General features: G+C 37.3%; 1 protein-coding gene across 5 annotated transcripts in view; it reads right to left on the bottom strand.

Moving 5' to 3' along the window:
• Positions 1-647: 647 nt before the first annotated feature.
• The window catches only part of ino80e (INO80 complex subunit E), a 48,458-nt gene continuing 29,401 nt past the window's right edge, over positions 648-19,704 (bottom strand). For 4 of the 5 annotated variants that reach the window (XM_006638080.3, XM_069197347.1, XM_069197349.1 and 1 more), the window contains 4 exons: positions 7,824-7,899; positions 4,960-5,071; positions 4,372-4,470; positions 648-1,962 (listed from right to left, as the gene is read on the bottom strand). In XM_006638080.3, coding sequence (XP_006638143.1) covers positions 1,756-1,962; positions 4,372-4,470; positions 4,960-5,071; positions 7,824-7,899 — 494 coding nt within the window. In that variant the 3' untranslated portion in view covers positions 648-1,755. The remainder of the gene's footprint in view (positions 1,963-4,371; positions 4,471-4,959; positions 5,072-7,823; positions 7,900-19,704) is intronic. The other variant, XM_069197348.1, reaches the window with a different exon arrangement.

The following is a 19,704-nucleotide window of genomic DNA, read 5'->3' as shown; positions in this document are numbered from 1 at the left end:
ACTACGGTCGGAACTGTCGACAGCCGAATCTCAGGTTTCAGGACTAGCACTACATCGGGAAAGAACCGGTCTTCTTCCCGTCTAAAGAGTGTGACTTGCTTGGACCTGCAGTCACTTTTCATGTGTACAATCTCTGCTAGTTAAACCAGGACTGACTAGCCGGCCTTCAGAGAGCCCACTGCCAGCGCGCCGCAGCAGACATCCCTCCCTCCTTCTCCCACACCTCACACCTGACCACCACTGCCGGGCACTGGGCCAGAGGTCGCCGAATGGATGTATTAATAAATGTATTGTCGCCTATTAGTATCCGTGTGTGCGTTGCTGAGTTGCAAGGTTGGTTTTCTAAAAGCCATCAAAGAATCATTTTATGACTTACTGCTACAATTAATAATTGTCCCAGTAAATGCACAAAACCCCTACAGTATTGTATCTGCTTTAGAGATGCTGAAAGATCCTTGAAATAATTATATAATTTATGATCTGTGCAATGCTTCCTTAAGTGATATTGTAAGAAAGCATACAACATAAATTACTTAATGTCAGTGGTGCCAAGCATAACCCAGGGTAGAAATTTACTAAGAACTACTTACTAATCTTTTGTCAGCTTAATTGTATATCATACATCACCTTAAAAACACAGCATCAGATTAGATCTTAATGACTTTTTTTATTTCACTTCTTACATTTTTGAAACTTGAAAACATTAAAATTGACAAACCTTCTACTGTTAAAAAAGGTGCATTACCACTTCAGTGAATTGCACTGAATGTTTCTGAAGATTAATATTCATGAAGCATCTTCCTGTATATAAATCATGACCTCATTCTAGTAATTACACTTGCAATCAAACCACAGTATTATATAACACCAATAACTAACACCAATGACTTAATTACATTAGCATCCTTTGTCCCAAAGTACACCAATATCCACAGAACATTTACAAGACGGATTATTGACCAATTGGTACTGTTGGATTGATACACTTAATAAAGTGAATAATATCACTTTATTATTCACTAGGAATGTCAATGACTAGCTCTGCTAGCACAAATGTTAGAAGTAATATCTAGAGAGATTTTTAACAAGCATCAGGAGATCATTTATTGTTGGCTTCTGTCTTAAACTGTAAAAAACAACACAGTTCAATACAAAATTTAGTTTTATAAAGCACCCTTATGTTATCACCTAGTCCTCAACTATACCTATAAGGAACTACTACTTCTGTTGTATTTTAACTGTTGGTTCAGTATGACTGTAAAAGTCTTTGTTTAGGGTGCAGATTGGACCCTATACCCCTAAGATTGCTGGGTCCACTCTGGGCAAGCCCAGTATGACTGGGATTTCATAACAGGGGAGGTGTTCAACTGAGCAAGAACCGCCAAAGTTAAGTGGACTTTTAGTTGTCCACAGATTCCCTTGATTCTTTCACAATAGCACCTTTAAGAACCTTTTTTTTTGCTTTTGATTTCGCAGTGGTGTCTCAGATAAGCTTAGGTTTACCAGTCTAAGATTTATTTCAGTGTTAAAGAACTTGTATTGTAAAAACACTGTAACATGTGAACTGACAAATCAATTGTGCTACCTACAGTTTTCTTGCATGGGTACAAGGGGTGTACCAATGACTCGTGAATTAAATTCAATTTTGTAGCTCCAAATTGGTAGTAGGCTAAGGAGGACAGTACTACAAAATATTATAATTGTTAATTGCAAAATTTGAAAAAAGGTATTTTTCCCAATCATGACAGTACTTTGTCACTCATTGGGAATGTCAATGACCAGCTCGGCCTCCTCTCCCTCTCCCCTCTCCTCTTCTCTCTCACTCTCTCCATTGCTCCCGTCTTCTGGAGCATCCCCACTGAGCATCTGTCTGGGCACCCAGCTGAAAGGGCGGGGAGGCATCGGGGGAGCAGCCACAGGGAAGGCTGGGCCTGATGAGGGTGCTGGAGCAGGCCCTGCCACCTAAAGATGGAATAAGGACAGCAATGACGAAATTATGTATCAGTAAGAATAATAGAGAATTAGTAAGAAATCATTTTAAAGAAATTTAAACCAAAAACTGGAAGTTTTAAAAACTGGCTCTTCCTGGAAGAACCTGGTCAATCATTCAATCAATAAATATTCCTGAAACATACAAAAAAGAACAGTTGGAACAACCTACCAAGATGTTTTAAACAGTAAAACAGAAAATGGGAGACCAGCTGGGGCTTCAGGAAGTACAGGTAGTGGACAAAAATGTAAAAACCTACATAAATGTGGAACACCAAGTAAATTAAAAGCAAGAAATTCCCCACAGGTGTAGCACATGCAAGTGACACCCCAACTAGCCTAGGGTCATGTAAAAAAAAATGGTGGACAGGCTTGGATGCCTATAATTATAGCTTATGTGATGGTTTTAGTTTACCGAAACAAATAGAAATTGGAACAGTAAATTGCAAGAGTGTTTTATCAAACAAAATTAACGGCACTAACAACACATTTTCCAAGTATACGATTTTATTATTAAAACAATAAATCACATGAATCAATCTAACTTCACCAATGCTTGTTCACTCACTTAGGGATTACAAATATATTAATAACTTCAGGGTTAACATGCATTGACTACAACACTCTTTATGGTCAACCTCATACATTAAATTACATATTCCTCAGTTATTACTGATTACGGTTAATAAACTAAACTTTATCAAGCATGTGATTGAAATCATTATTTAATTGTCTTACAGGAGCAATCCTGTAGAGAGAAACAAATGAGTTGGGTTAATTGTAGCCTATGTTCAGTCTTCTTCAGCGGGCTCTGTTCAGTTCAGTTTTCCTAGCATGGAAAGAATTCAACTCGGATTCAATCTTAGGTGACTTTCCAATGGTTTGTGGACAAATTCAGTTTTGGTCCACTTTGCGAGCAAGACAGAAGCAGTGCGAAATTAAGTTCGCTCCTAGACATAATGCTACTACCAAATATATTGGTATTTCATTTGATATTCAAGCTTGTCAGCTGAAGTCCAACTATAATAAGTTTGTTGATCAAATGAAATTACAGTTGGTTCTCACAAGACACAATACTTCTCGTTTGGTTGCAGCGCACAAACATCTCTTCACAACTGGTAATGCATGATTGCTAGTCCAGTGATGCAACGGGCACAGACAATGGACTACCAAGCATTGAAGAAAATGTATGGAGGCTGATGGAGAAATCATCCTTCTCCATGTTCTCAATAAATGGACAACTGCATGTGTGCAGCTGGCCTAAAAAACTTTATAGCCCTGAGTGCTTGTTTCCAAAAGTGAAATATTCTGGTGGTTCTGTTTTGGGGAACATGTTCCTGGCATGGTTTGGGTGCATTCATTCCCTTACAAGGCAAAGTCAATGTTAATCTGTATTTAATGGTGATCATCCTCACTCCATAGGAACAAGTAAAGGTTTATTACATGCTGAAAACAGAAGAAAATAAACACAACATTTCGTCTGTGGAGCCTTTTCTGGGTCCAAACACCCGAAGAAGGCTCCACATACAGCCAAAATATTTTGTTTCTTCTCTTTTCAGCATTGAATAAACCTTTACTTATTCCTCTGCAGCCTACGCATGTTGATACAGTCACCTACTTGAACATCTTTACTGCATGTTGTTACCACCTGCCAGAAGGAGTGTCATCTCAGATGACAATGGCCCTATCCATAGAATAAATGTGCGCACCTGATGAACATGACATAGTTAGATGAGCATGACACTGATAGTTTTCATCTAATGATTTCATAGTCATTAGATCAGAACCCAAGACTTTTTCATCTCCATCAACCAGGCATGAGTTAAATGACTCATAATAAAATGGGCCATAACCCCCCTGCAGCACTTCAAACACTAGTAGACTCTAGTAGACAACTGAGTGAATTTTGTGGTCCAAAGCTCTATTAAGTTTTGTCTACTACCTGTATAAGCACCTTGGGATTAATGCTTGTGCATTAAACCATAGAGTGGAATCATATAGTGGGAAAATAATTCATGTAAAATATACAGTGATTTTAAAATGGATTTCTGAGGACATGCAAAAGTAATAAAAGTAATGTTGGCTATAGATTCCTATGTTGTCTTTAGGGTCTACTGGTAGGATCAATATCTATATGGCCACAAGAGCATGATAGGGAGGCAGCAGAAGAATTAATAAATACAAAAATAAATGAATATAAGGTTCTCTACCAAAACAATTATATATTTCTTAATGTTATAGATTTGTTCTTGGTAATATACTAACCTTCCTCAGAGGGCATATCCATAACACTGAATATTCCCCTAGGAAAGCACAACTGCTATGACAAGATACTATGCCTAATGGCAAGGGCTTAAATGTTCACTTTCAGGGAGTAGGTACCTTGCCCGGTGGCTGCTTCCTGTGCTTGCCACTCTTTGTCTTTTTCTCCTTCCTGTTTCTGTCAGCAGGAGATGCTAGATAGGCAGGGGGAAAGGGCAGCTACGAACAGCCAGCCAGCCAATTCGTCAACCGATCGCCAACAAAACCAGTGTTTAACCAGTGACCAACCCCGAGGACAGGAAAACAAAGTAAAAATGGAAAAAGAGAAAAAAGAATAATGAATGAGAAAAAATTAATTCAAAAACTTAACTGACAAAATGAATGCAATAATGATGATAAATAAGGTAATTATATCAAAAATAAGACTTTAATTGTAATGAAAATCAAAGGACATGGCTTGGGCCTTAATTTACATGCATGTCACACACACCCTACAATCAACCCTAATTAGTGAACTTGAGTTAAATTTTTCAAACCAGATTCATAAAGAGCTTTACTAATCTCTGGGGAAAAAAAAGAGAACTGTAGACCCTGAAAGCCTATGGCTCTACAGGAGCAGGACTTATGAGGTTCATGGTGTAAATGATGAGGATTATGATAAAGGGAGAAATGCAGACAACACAGTGTGAGACAGAGACAAACGCTCACCGTGCTAAGGTAGGGTCCTGGGCCACTGGTCAGGTTTGTGAAGCCTTTAGACAGCAAAGCCAGACTGCTGGATGGTGAGGGGACATTAGGCAGATGAGGGCTGCTTCTGCGTCTGGATCAATGCAATAACAAATGAAATCAAATGATTAATTAATCTGTATGTCAAACCAAATATATTGTTAGAAAAGTTTCAGAGAGTAAAATTAATCTTAATGTCATTATTCTCATACCAACATAACATTTTCATCAGTGTGGTCAAAAGAAGGGGAAGTCACAATAATCACAAGAAAATTGTTCTGCAAATGAAAGGGGGCCATTTGGAAATTAAGTAGCTAAGTCAAGCTAAAGTTTCATCCAGCCATTTCTTAAAGGCGCATAGGGTGTTGGCCTGTTCCAGATACCTACTGATGTTTGACTTAATTAGTGTTTCTTAATCTCTTTCCCAAAGGACTGCCTCTTAAATTTCCAACAGTGATCCCATGACCATGTCCCATGTTTCACTACTGAAACAGTAACCTACCTTGTCTTATTTCTCCTTAATTCTTCTTAATTCTCTCTTCAGTCGCAGACTGAAAATATTTAGTTTGATCAACCTGTCTGTATATGGTATAGGGACAAGGCTTCTTATTTCACTTAAGAATTAAATGTATTAAGGATTTCTCATAATCTTTGTGTCCCTTAACAAAACAGCCTTGTGTCTCTCCCTAAATCCAAACGAATGTGGCTAAAGCAGTCTCTCTCATAAGAGACATCATGAAACTGTATCAAGCAGTGCATTTAAATATATATAGTGCAGATGGGCTCCAGCCAGTCTCCAGGCTGATGCATTCCCAAAAACCACAGGTCAAAGATCACTATCTATCACCCAAAAGAATTTCCACCAATAAGTGATCTGTTGGTTGGGTACCAGAACCAAACCTGATAGCATCTTTGCCAATCACCAACTGGTGCCTCATATAAACTGGAACACAAGTAATTTTTGTCCAGTTGTTTGATCTCTCTCTAAACTGGCCAACTGACTTTATAACCACATTGTTCAAGTCAGGATTTTTTCTCCAAGAAATCAGGCTGAGAGAGTGAGTCAGTAAAGTACACAATTCTGTCAACTATATTTTCTCTGAAATAAAAGAAATCTTGTGTTTGCGAACCCACTGTAATTTTCACCTGATCAACAAATTTAGACAGTTGAAATCTTTCTTTTTGTCAACATCCAGAATATTCTGAATAAAGCCATTGCACAGAATTAACTCAGTTCAACTTTTGTCTACCTTGTAAACATCAAGAAAACAAACTGTGCAGACTATTTTAAAGACCAAAGTTTGCAGGGTATGACTCTGGCACAGGCCAATACAAGTGCTAGGCACTAACAGAAAAGCCTTTTCTCTCTTCCCTATGTCGGGACCCTCTCAGCACAAGAAGCTGCTATGGAAACCCAGCTAGTTTTTACCAGCAGAAGGTTTACACTCATTAAGGACGTTTGGACAATGGATTGTTGCACATAACTTAATTAATCACATAAGTCTTGAGAATTATTGTTACATTGATATTGTTACTGGCATTAATTCTGTTCTTTGTAATCCCTGAGTGAACATTCAGCATTTGAGTTTACAGAAGATCGTTTCACAGATATATATTTTATCATGTTGTTTGTTATGCACATTTTGATTTAATAAATACATTTGTGTATATTTGTGTTATATTAATAATTTGTGTAAATTATTATGTTTGGTTGTTTCCAAAAATGACCAAGTACTCCCACAATTTGATTGTTACAGCAAATGAAAACCCCCAGACTCCTAAAATTCCTACTAGGAATAATTTTTGTTTCTCTACTTTGAACTATTTCAAAGGCTAAAATATATTTTCTTTGTTCAGATTTGCATTAGTTTTGGCCACCATAACCAGTTTTCTAAATTAAGTCTTACTAGTGCACTGAAGATCTTAACCAACTTCCCTTGACACAAATACTACACTTTTGTTTTTAAATATTTAAATAAACAACTGTCTTCCAGCAACTGTTCTTGTCTGGACTGACTGATGTTACAATATCATGTCATATGCTTTTCTAATTTCATTGTTGCTTGTTTGAAGAAAGTTACTTGCCCTTCTAAATGTATGTTGTCTGCTAAATATGTTTTCTAATTATTCTTTTAATGTAACTCTATCATTTTCATAACTTTACCAAAAACAGAAGTAAGACTGACTCACCTAGTTTTCTGGTTGAGTTCTGTCCCCTTTTTTGTGGATTGTTGTTATATTCATGATTAGCTTTCAACAGAGCTATAGCGATTCGATGCAACTCGTTAAAATCCTGAAAAGTTATTCACAAGGATAATCCAAAGAACTTTGACTAATTCCAGACCAGAATACACACATGTAAATTAAGAGATTGTGCATATAACACTGAAAACAGGATGCACTTCTTTAAACAAAGCATTGTTAGAAACTGGAAAATCAAACTGACAACATCCCCATTTCTTGGGATGATGTAAGAAACAACTTGATGAGTGAGATCCCTGCATTAATAAACCAATTGAACCAAATAAACAAAATCATTAGTACTCTTGACTCATTTGAAACCTCCAGTATGTTCATAACCTCCTTCCCAAGTCAAAAGTGTAACAAAAACCAGAGCAAACAAATAGGAACTATATTGAAGTGCATTTAAAACTGAGGTGACACTATTTTACAAAGGGTTTTGGGAGACTGGTAGCTTGTCCCAGTCTCCCTCCATGTAGTCAAAGCTGATACCCTGGCTTTTATAAATAAAACTAGATGACATCCTTGGAACAGGAACTTGGAACTGAGCTACTCGCTCAGTGGCCATGAGGTTAGACAACAGCTATTCTCACTCTCAAACTCACTTCTTTGCTCCTGTACTCTCAGTCATTTTCCGACCCTCTCCATCACTGTTATCTGATGAGACTGTGGCATCAGAATCTGGAAACACAGACATCAAAAGATCAGAATAACATCTTCTTAAAGACATGTGGTAATGCTCATACAGAGGGATATATACAGTGCCCTCCAAAGATTTGGGACAAGAGTTCAAATTAGCCCATTATACCTTTATGCTCAGGAAATTAGGATTTCAAATCAAAAGATGAATATTAGAAAAAAGCAGAGAATATCCTCTTTTACCTATGGGTAGTTTTATGTATTAATGTTTTACCATTATACAACAACAGTTGTATTGTTCAACCCTCCACATTTTAGATAAGGATAAGTATTGGAACAAACAGGTTTACAGTTGTTCCCAATTTCCAAGGGGTTACACGCTGCATACATTTCACACACACAAAAAAGCTGTGAACGTCTAGGCATATAAACCCCAAAAATGACTATTAGTGAAATAAAAAATAATCTCAAGAGTGTGGGGATGCAAACCTGGAGTACGCAGAAGACTTCACCAAGAAAAATTCAGAGGCTGTACTGCAAGGTGTATGCCCCTCTACAGCAGCAAGAACAGAAGAGCTCGATCGGAATTTGCAAAAAAGATGAGCAACACGAGTTCTGGGACAAGGTTTTATGGACAGATGAAACCAAAATAAACATCTGTCAAAGTGATGGAAAGGCTAACATGTGGAGAAAAACAGGAACAACCAATGACCATAAGCATACCACGTCTTCTTCTACCACCAAAACATGGTGGAGGGAGTATCATGGCTTTGGCATGTATGGCTTCTTCTGGAACAGACTCAATGGTCTTTATTGATGTCTTAACTGAAGATGGCAACTTTAGGATGAGCTCAGAGATAAACAAATCGTGTCTTCAAATGTAAGAAAAAATGGCACAACTTAATTGGCTGTAGTTCATTATGCAGCAGGACAATGACCCGAAACAAACTGCATGCTTAACACAGGAGTTCATCAGACAGAAAAAGTAGAATATTTTAAACTGGCCTAGTCAATCAACAGATCTGAATCCAACTGAACACGTGTTTCATTTGTTCAAAGACTAAAGACAGAAAGCCTTTTTTTTAAAGAGGTTGCAGATAAAGTCTGGCAAGGGATTTGTAACAAAATAATGACCTTTTCACTTCTTGAATTTGCTTAGTTAAGTGTCCCAATACTTATGGTTACCTATGTTTTGGGGAACTGAACACAGCATATGCTTTGATTGAAAAAAGTGTGTTTGCAAAATATGTCCTAAAAACAAAGGGTGACCTTTTGAACTGAATGATTTGTTTAATGTGAATTTAAATTTCTTGTGTAATCAACAGGGAAATGCCAATTTTGTGTCCCAATACTTTTGTATTTAACAGTTAAGAATACAAGCAAAGTCAAAATGATTCTATACACTAAGACAGTGGTTCTCAAACTGTGGTACGCGTACCGGCAGTGGTACGTGGAGTGCTGCCAAGTGGTACGCCAAATGACCCTGGAACTGTGTCGTGTGCGCTGAAAAATTGTGACGGGTTTTCATATTTTGTATTTTAATACGTGTCGAATAAGCAGCCTACGTACTACGATACAGTGCGCGCGAATACTTCAGTGGACACAAGAGATACTCTGTAATTCTATACCACTCTATAGGGAATGCGTGCTACGGATGCAAGTGACCAATTGTATTTAAAAAGAGCTACTGTATCTCCAGCAAATAGGGAGAAAAGAGAATGTGCGTGATTTTGGAACAATGCCAACGTTGTAAACACAGGAATGCATAGAAATACGTGCTACAAACGCAGGTCATCTTGTGAGCACACGAAAGCGTGATAACAGAAAAATATTTAAGAACTGTTCTAATTTGAGAAAAATACACCGAGCGTCTCTGTGTTTCGCTCCCATGCGCATGAAATAATAACGGAAACGCGGAAAAATGCAAGCTTGCGTATTGCTAAAGCAGGTAAGCTACACTATTTTTGAAAACCTTATTTACCGTTGGCAAAAGAGCTGACACGTATTATGTGCAGAGAAAAAGCTTCTAAACAGCTCAACCTGCTGCCCCCCTCCCCCTGAAAGACAGTCATTCATAGAATTATTGAAATGAAGGATTATATCAAAAGTACACTGATAGAGCGTGTTAAGATGAGCAGATGTTTTTCACTGCAATTAGATGAGTATGTAGTCAATTTGGCCAATTTGCTCGTTTACGTTAGATACGAGTTTGAGGGCATGTCCCATGAAGACTTTCTGTTCTGTAAACCGCTACCAACAGGAACTACAGGAGAAAACATATTTCAGCTTCTGAATGAATTTATCGAAGAGAATGGCCTCGACTGGATAAAATGCATTTGTACAGACGGTGCTAGAGCTATGACAAGCCGACATAACGGTGTAGTTGCACGAATTAGAGAGGTTGCTCCAGAAATTAATGTACAGTACGCATTACAACATTGACCTTTGCCGTCAAGAAAATGCCTGATGATTTAATATCTGTTAGACTCTGTTGTGAATTGTATCTAGGCTCGAAAAATTAATTCACAACTAAACGGGCTCACCTCTCTCACTGAAATGGTGCTTTTTTATTAGTTGTTGTTAATGTTTTTTTTTCTGTAAAACACTTTGAGAAGCCACCTTTAAAGGCGCTATATCAAATAAAGTTTATTATTATAATATTTATTATATGTATGTGTGAGTGTAAGTGCACGCGCGCTCATGTTGGTCATTGAGAATTTCTGGGGTTCCTATGAGAAGATGACTTGTAGGTGGTACTTGGCTGCTTTGGTTGGATTAGGGGTGGTACTTGGTCCAAAACGTTTGAGAACCACTGCACTAAGATATCATAGAATGTTCTTTGTCTTTTGAAGACATCCAAATAAATTATATTTGGACTAACACAGTCCTTTGTTTAAAGTAGCTGTCACATGGAGACAACTGACTTTTTAATCTCTTGATCCAGATACTCCCAGATACATTCAATTACATTCATGTTAGTGTCCAAAAATGAATCATTTGGATTCAACCTGTCCATTCTAGCACAAGTGGTTCCGGTTTTCTGACATATGGCACGATTATCCTACAATAATTTGTATTGTTTTAAACAATAAAAACACTTGTTTTTAAATATTTACCTAAACAACTGTCTTCCAGTCAGTATTATCATCCTACAATAATCCTACAAACCTTCTGTGTGTGCAGTGGCAGGAGGTTGTCTTGTAGGAATCTAAAGAAGCTCAGTGGATTCAGTATTACCATTGACAAAAGATTACCACGATGGCTTCTTTATTCATATGTACACCCAGACATAATCTGCAGGTTTTTTTTCCAAGTTCAACAAAATAACCTTAAACTGTATGGAAAATTAAAATCTCAATTTAATATAATAAAAAAAAAGAAAATATAATAACAATGTGGATATTTGCCCTTTATCAATCTAAACAAATTATAAGCATTTATGAATTCACTGGCAATCTTAAATTGTTTTTAACATATTATACAGATATTAATGGCACAAATATCAATATTGAATATTTCTGTATTGGTTATTTAGAAATAAAAGAGCAGCATAAGAACAAATTAAAGTTGTATTATTCAATATTAGTATTTAATATTTATATTACTGATATGTACTATATATTGTTATAATATTAAACATATTCAATTAATTTAAAAATACTAATCAAAATGAAAAGAATGTACTTTAACTTTCTTTAGGAGTGTTGGGTCAAGTGTCTAATTATTTCACTTAGAATTAAAGGGGAACTAGCTATTCTTTTCAATCAGGAATTACCTGTTTCTAACACTTCCCCCTCATGCTCTGTAAATTTCCGCAACTGGCGATCAATTGATCAGCCTAGGTTTACAAATTCTGTTCTATCCTCCTTATCTTGTTTCTCTAACTCTAAACTTCTAGAGCAGGGGTTTTTAACCTGTTGGGTGTGCCCCCGCGGGGGAACATGAGCACCTGTCAAGGGGGGCGCAAGATTACGAAACATTTAGGCGCAAACACACAAGTAATATGAAAAAGAATGAAACAACTGCAGCGAACATGTTGTTTCAGTCGTTAATAGCAATTCATATTCATCCACTAAAGGGCGGTGTTGCAATCTGGCTCACGTCCCTGGCTAAGCAGGCTACCTGCTGTCTATTCTTGGTGGTGAAGGCTACAGCAGAATTGAGACTTCCCATTATATCACGATTACAAACTTAAAAATGGACCAGTGGCTTACTGCTAAAGTTAACAACAGCTCGAACATGAAACAGTTTAACCAAATTAATGAAAGGCGCTGAAATGCATGTATGTATACATAATGTCAACTATATTGTGTAAGTGTAACAAGGGTGTTCGCATCGTTTTCTCAATGGGTTTTGGGGTGGGGGGGGGCGCAAGTTCAAACTTAGACAAATGGGGGGGGGGGGCATGTCAAAAACTTTGAAAACCCCTGCTCTAGAGGACAAAATACATTTGCTTAATATTATAATTAATAAATAATTAATTTATTATTAATTAATAATAATCTCTTTCATCTATCCTTGACACCTTTGCTCCTCTAAAAACTCGCACCATCTCTTTTTCTCACTCTGACCCCTGGTACACTGACCATCTGTGATCTATGAAGGCAGTCTCCTGGACACTTGAGCATTAGTGGCGACTTTCTGGCTAAACGTACATCATCAGGCTTGGAAAGAATATAAGGATACGATAGGATCTGCTAGATCCACCAACTTCTCTGACATAATTGAAAATGAGCATAACACAACCCTAGACACCTTATCTCCACCATCAACAGACTGCTAAAGCCAAACTGCCCCACCACATTACCTGCCTCATCACAACTTTGCTACACATTCTTAGATTTCTTTAGCTCCAAGATTGACAATATCCAGCATCACATTCTCTCCACAACACATATCATTTCCTCACCTCCTCGCTGCTCCAACTTCTCTCTTCTTGACTCTGCATCCCTCGGTAAACTGGTTTCACATATGAAATCCACCACCTGTATATTAGATCCCATCCCCACCACTTTATTTCAGTCCTGTTTTACTTCTCTCTGCCCCGTTGTTCTCAATATAATAAATGAATCCTTGAGCACTGATGTTGTGCCAATGGTCCTCAAAATGTCTGCCATTACCACTGTGCCCACAAATTGGATTTTATATTAAATCACTGTTTTGCTACTACTGACTGGCAGATCTTCCGCGAAGCTGCCGGAAATAATATCAATCTGTATACAGACTATGTTACTGGCTACATCAGTAAATGCATTGAAGATATGTTTTGCACATATCCAAATCAGAAACTGTGGGTAAATAGCGAGATACGTGCCAAAATTCATGCTAGGACAGCTGCTTTTGATTTTGGCGATAGGGATAAACACAAAAAATCCAGATACAACCTCAGGAAAGCTATCAAAATAGCTAAATACAACTAGAGAGTAAAATTAGACTCATATTATCACGGCTGCAACACATGGAACATGTGGAGTGGTATACGCACCATTACAGACTACAAAACGCAACCCAGCTATATCACACAACAGTCTGCCTCTCTTCCTGATGAACTAAATTTATTCTATGCTTGGTTTGAGGTCAGTAACGCAGATACAGTCAGGAAGATTCCAGAAATCCAAGACAGAAACCCACTGATCATATCCAGAGCGAATGTGTGTAAAGTTTTAACGGCTCCTGGCCCTGATGCTATCCCTGGCCGTGTTCTGATTACATGCGCAGACCAGTTAGCAGATGTCTTCTCATACATATTCAATCTCTCTCTAGCTCAGTCTATAGTTCCTTCCTGCTTTAAGAAAACCACCATTGTGCCCTCAAAGCTGGTCATCAAGCTCCAGGACCTTGGACTGAACACCTCCCTCTGTAATTGGATCCCGGACTGCTTAACGGAACGTCCACAGGTGGTGAAGGTGGGCACTAACATATCCTCTACCCTGACTATAAACACTGGAGCCCCCCGAGGCTGTGTGCTTAGCCCTGTCCTCTACTCCTTATTTACCCATGACTGTGTCGCCAGACATAACTCAAACTCCATCATTAAGTTTGCGGATGATACAACAGTCATCAACCTGATCACAGGTGGTGAAGAGTCTGCGTACAGGAAGGAGAACAACCTCTCTACATACAGATGCAACCATTCAAAACAAGCGGGCGATACCGCATTATTTTGCGGTGCGCTTGACGCAGTTTACCGCAAGTTACCGTATTAATACCGTAAATTCTCGCATAGTGCTGCATGATACCACATGGTACCGCAAGTAAAATAATAGTATCCGAAATTTCCTCAAGGTGGAGCTAATAAAGCTCAACCTCACACGTTTAAGCTGTCGGCATCAAAGTCTTTACCGAAGATATTACTAATAGTATTAATAATGAATGACCTTGGACAAGCTGTAAACTCAAAGTATTGCCCTGGTCTATGTTCTTTTTTCATTGACCGTCTTTGTAAAAGTAACACCACAGCATATCGCAATCACACATTTGTTTCCCATCATGCAAAGTACAGCAATTTTTGAGAATCTCTGATTCACCATGCCTTTCACATGCTCATAAAAGAGATTGATTTAGGAAAATAAACATATTACTGTATGCAAACTGTACTGTATTTACTGTGCCCGTTAAAGTATTGAATATTTATATGGAATTTTACCACTGAAGGGAAATCTTAGTAGCTGAGCATAAAAAGAATAGGAGCATACTGTAACGCGTGTGAAGCCCATAAACGATATTAATTTTGGAACATAAACATACAATATATGGCTGGTCTCAGTACTTTAAAGAAAAAATACACACCAGGATTCAATTTCTCCCTAAACATTTTAAGCATCGAAGTCTTTAACTAACATGTGAAATAACATGTGTATAAAAAGTGGTAGTTTTTTTATTCACATATAGGGTTGTGGTACTGTGGTCTATGTTCCTGACTTCGCCGCGACTTTTCTTTTAACAAACATTTCTCCGAAAAAACAGAATAGCAATATTATGGACAATTAATTGACAATAAATATAGAAAAGCACATATTAAATTTGGGAAATAGTTTTAATATGTAAATAGTTCCCTGGTTCTGGTGTTTGTCTCTCTCTCTCGCTCGTTCGCCCTCCCCCCCTCTCTCTCGCCCTTCCCCCCTCTCTCTCTCTCAATTCAATTCAATTCAAGGTGCTTTATTAGCAGGGCTCGTCGTGTGTCTCTCGTGGTGACGGAGAAGAAAATAAAGGCAGCTTTTAACTCCGCAAGTCTGAGTTTTTTGGTCTATCCTATCCAAACCTGAAATCGTTATACTATCACTCTGTCCATCGAAAACCTGTTTATATGTGACCTTTCAGAACACCTATCTGTTTTCTTCCTAGCAAAAATGTATGAGCACTCTGTGATTCAATTAATTCTCATTACATTATTATTCTTACTGTGCATAACAAGGAAGATTATTAAACATAAGGTTGTCTAATGACAATCTATTGTTTATCTCATGGCTAAATAGTCAAGTCTAGCCAAAAGAGAAAACATCGACTTTATTTAAACTCCAGCGAAAGTATGAATGGTTTTTAATTACCATACTTTTATGGTACATGACTTGCTAAAATGTATTTACACTTGTAAAAAAAACATTCCAATGTTAATGCTACACGGAAGATAATGTGGTGTATTGGTCGTGAGTGAAAAGATTTAATCATTTAATCTCTTTACTGATCACATTTTAATCCACTTAGTATTGAATATTTACAGTATATGGAATTTTACCACTAAAGGGAAATTTTAGAAGCTAAGCATAAAACGCAGAGGAGCATAACGAAGGTCATAAAGGTCATAAACAATATTAATTTAGGAACATAAACATATTATGTAAACGGAACAAGTAATAGGTTTATTCCATGCTGAAAAAAAGAAGAAAGAGAACACGTTTCGGCCGTGGAGCCTTCTTCAGGTGTGAATGTTGCTGTATGTTGTATGTTATGTATGTTGCTGTTATTGGGATTTTAAAGAAATAATACACACCAATACTCCATTTCTCCCTAAACATTTTAAGCACCAAAGTCTTACATGTGGTTTTCATCACTCTCTGCGGGAGTGTTGGCTGTGACGAATGAAACCGGTTTCACAGGTATTTTCAAAGTAGAAGGGGTCGAGTCTTCAGTGGGAGGGGGGAACAAGCTGCCCAGCTGTGTGGAATGCTACAGAACCCTAAAGAGACAATTCACACTAGCCGAATATTTGACCAAGATATCCAGACACAGCTGTATGAGCTCCACCAGTAAAACTCAAATTATTACGCTGGTCCACACTATTTGCAACCGTCATTTTAAATGAAAAGACTTTATTTCTTCATCGACAAAAAGTAACACCCACCACAGCATTTCGTTGATCTAACTAACAAGGACGGGACATTAGCTAGCCAATATGATAAAGGAATAACTTACTTTTTTGTTTATTTCTTTAGCACATTTATTTGAACATTTCCATCGATTGTACAAGCACTGAAAAACTGTTCAATCCCTAGTTCATCAGGCATTTTCTTTTACTATAACAGATATAAAAACTCCCTTGCTTTTAACAGACCGTTTCATAATTTCTAACAATGAATTTAAACTGTGACACTTATCATTCAACGAGAGCTCAAAATATCACACGGATCCTCAAGAGATATGTGTATAAGATACTGTCCATGGGAATCCAAGCTTTTTTTTCTACACTAAGAAGTAGTCTTTACAATTTCTTCATTACGCAGTGAAGTCAAAATTCCGGGATGTGCCTATATTAGTACGCTGGGCAAACGTTCGGAGGTCAAATTCTTCCAGCACGGGGGTACCTTTAAAGTGGAGACGACGGCACCGAAATGTTTTGGCATGTATAAAAAACAGCAATCCTGTCAGTGAGCCCTAAATGAATTAATAGCAAACATGGTTTCATGGAGGGTTTCTCAGATAGTTGGGCATTCAGGTAGATTGCCAGGTAAAAGGATTTGTAAATATATTTTGATAAAGCAAGTCAGTTTTTCCTCAACACATAAAATATATTTTTCCAAGAAAGTTTAGCCTTTGTCACTAATGAAACCACTAAATAAAGACAGAAATATAGAAATCTTAAGATTTTTTTTTATTCAATGTTGGTAGCAGGATGAACTGTCAGATTGAGCTAAGTGTATATTTTGTCGCAGAGTTGCTGCAAGATGTTAACAGTGAAAAAAGGTATATTGAAATTAGTTATTTCAAAAAGAAAATTTCCAGAATAACTGCAAATCTAGCAGGATAAAGCACAGAAAATAGGCAGTTAGATTGATCAGAGTAGTATGAAAAGCCATTTAGCAATGAGGGAATGAGAAGAGTGACAAACTATTATACTTTAGATCTTTTTTTCTGAACCAGGGAAAATCTGATCATGTTTCTCTATAACAATAATAAAAAACTTTATTTTATATATCACCTTTAAAGGTGGCATCTCAAAGCAATACAGTAGATGTAAAAACAGTTAAAAGGACCACAGATTACAAAGTAAATACATATAAGAAAGACAAGCAGTTAGAGGTGGTACCAAAATTAGAAAATGAAGCAGATACAGACACTAAGTCTTCTGAAAATAAAGGTTTTGAGGTTAGATTTAAATGCACTCAGGGTACGTGACTGATATCACTGGGGATACAATTGAGAGCTCTGGGGTGCAGCTAGAGAAGGTCCTGTCACCCACAGAATATAGATGTTCTTGAGGACAGCTAGAAGACCAGACTCAGACGGACAAGTAGACGAGGAGTAGACAGATAATAAGCCATATACAGTAGGTACTGAATGAGGATGAGTATTTTGAAGTTGACTTGAAACCTGATAGGAAGCCAGTGCAAGGACTTGAAGACAAGTGTAATGCATCCCTGTTAGGATTCTCGCTGTCATATTCTGAACATATTGAAGATTGCTCAGTGTGAATTTAATTTCCCCAGTGAACAGGATGAGCATTTATTAATTCTAGAAAAAAAGCCTTTCTTGATTTCTCTAGTTCCTAGTTTTTCTAGTTCCCTTTAAAATAAACTATTATTCCACAATGCATATTACATGGCCACAATGCAGTATTACATGGCCAGTATTTAAATATGATATTTGTGATTTTAAGAAATTAACACAAGCAGCTTTTGGGCATTTAAGTGTTGGCTGAGTTATTGCAGGATAAAAGACTAGAGATGTTGGTAAGAAAAAGATAATTTTGGGAAAGTTGATAAATACACTGATAACAAGAACACTTCCTAATGGGGTTAGGCATACTTTTGATGAAGGTGATGAAGTTAACAGACTGTATGTTTACATAGATACTGAAATGAGGATTGTATTTTAGATTTTGTGTAGTTTCTAACATTGAACTGTGTGTTGGATGCACATGAATTGAAGGAATGGGCAAACATAGCTGATGCTGATCCACAGAGCCAGCATATTAAGATGTTTATAATTAGAGGCAATTTGTTTAAATAAATAGGTAAGGATACTGATGTGCAAGAGAGGTGGAAAGGCTGTTTCCTTAAGCCAGCACTATAACATTTTATTCTCAGTGAGATGCTGCCATTTCATAGTGGGTTTTTAACACTGTGTATAGTTCCATCCACACAGTGCCTTTACTTCCATCCATTTTCTAATCTCTTTATGCAGTACAGAGGATTTGGAGCCTATCCCATAGCGCCAGTCCATCACAGGACAGAGAGACACAAACAACACACCAGGGCCAGTTTTCCCATAAACCAATTAACTTACCAGTATGTTTTGGAGTGTGAGAGGATCTCATATCACACATACAGTATGGAGAAAAACCATGTAACCCAGAGAGAACATGCAAACCCCACACACACAGGCCGGCAGGAATTGAACCTAGGACCCCAGTGCTGCAAGATAGCAATGCTAACCACTTCGCCACCATTAGAAATGGATGGTTATCTTTCTAGTTCACAGGTTAGCATGCATAATTTAATTTTGAAAGCCACTGAGACATCAGGTACTACTGTTATATTTATGAAAAAGAAACAAAACAAAAAGCATACTAACTGTGCCATCCTACTCCTTAGTTAATACATTTTATTATTTATAAACAGTTAACATTGTTAGCAAAATATTTTGAATTACATTTTACCCTATTTTTTCTTTAGTTTTGTATTTAACTTATTATATGATAGTCAGATTTAATGTATATTTGAACAATGAAAATATATTTTTACAAGATGCGGGGGAAAGTGCAACAACCCATTACAGTGCTAAATTTAATATTATTGATTACTAATAGTTTATGCTAACACCTAACTTTCTTAATTAGATGTATTTAAAACAGTGAACTAAGTGTAACATAACATTCAGAAATACAATCAAGAATAGTTTTGTGGTGTTTTGTATAGATGAAACATTTCTAAAATGTATAACGTAATAAAATGAAAGACGATTAAAATCTGTAATCTTTCCACTTGTAATGTCATTAGAAAGTAACAAGTTTCTGCTTTGTCTAAGGATGGTATCAAAAAGTAGTCTACGTGGTGAGAAAGCTGTGCTTAATGATAATTAAGGGACTTAAAAGTAAAAAGAGATGCTTCATATTGCATATAGACGAGATTGGTGCCATTAAGCGCTCCAGGCAGCAGAACGTTCGTTCTGTACTGCTGAGTTCCGCGCCTCCTCCCTCTCTCGGTGCCGCACCGGGTCTAAATATCTAAACATATGTAAGGATATAGCAGGTAGTATCACTGTATTCCACTTTCTTTGTAAACAAAAACAGATTCACAACGCGACGATGTGTCACTGTGTAAAAAAACACCCTATATTGCAATGAGCTGCTGAGCTAAGAATAGGAGATCCTGCTGTCAGAGGGGGTACAAAGTGGCCGCGGTCATTTAA

The sequence above is a fragment of the Lepisosteus oculatus genome, chromosome 13 (assembly GCF_040954835.1).
Source record: "Lepisosteus oculatus isolate fLepOcu1 chromosome 13, fLepOcu1.hap2, whole genome shotgun sequence".
NCBI classification, from domain to species: Eukaryota; Metazoa; Chordata; class Actinopteri; order Semionotiformes; family Lepisosteidae; genus Lepisosteus; species Lepisosteus oculatus.
Note: the sequence above shows the minus strand (reverse complement) of the source record. Positions and strands in the feature narration are given on the sequence as shown.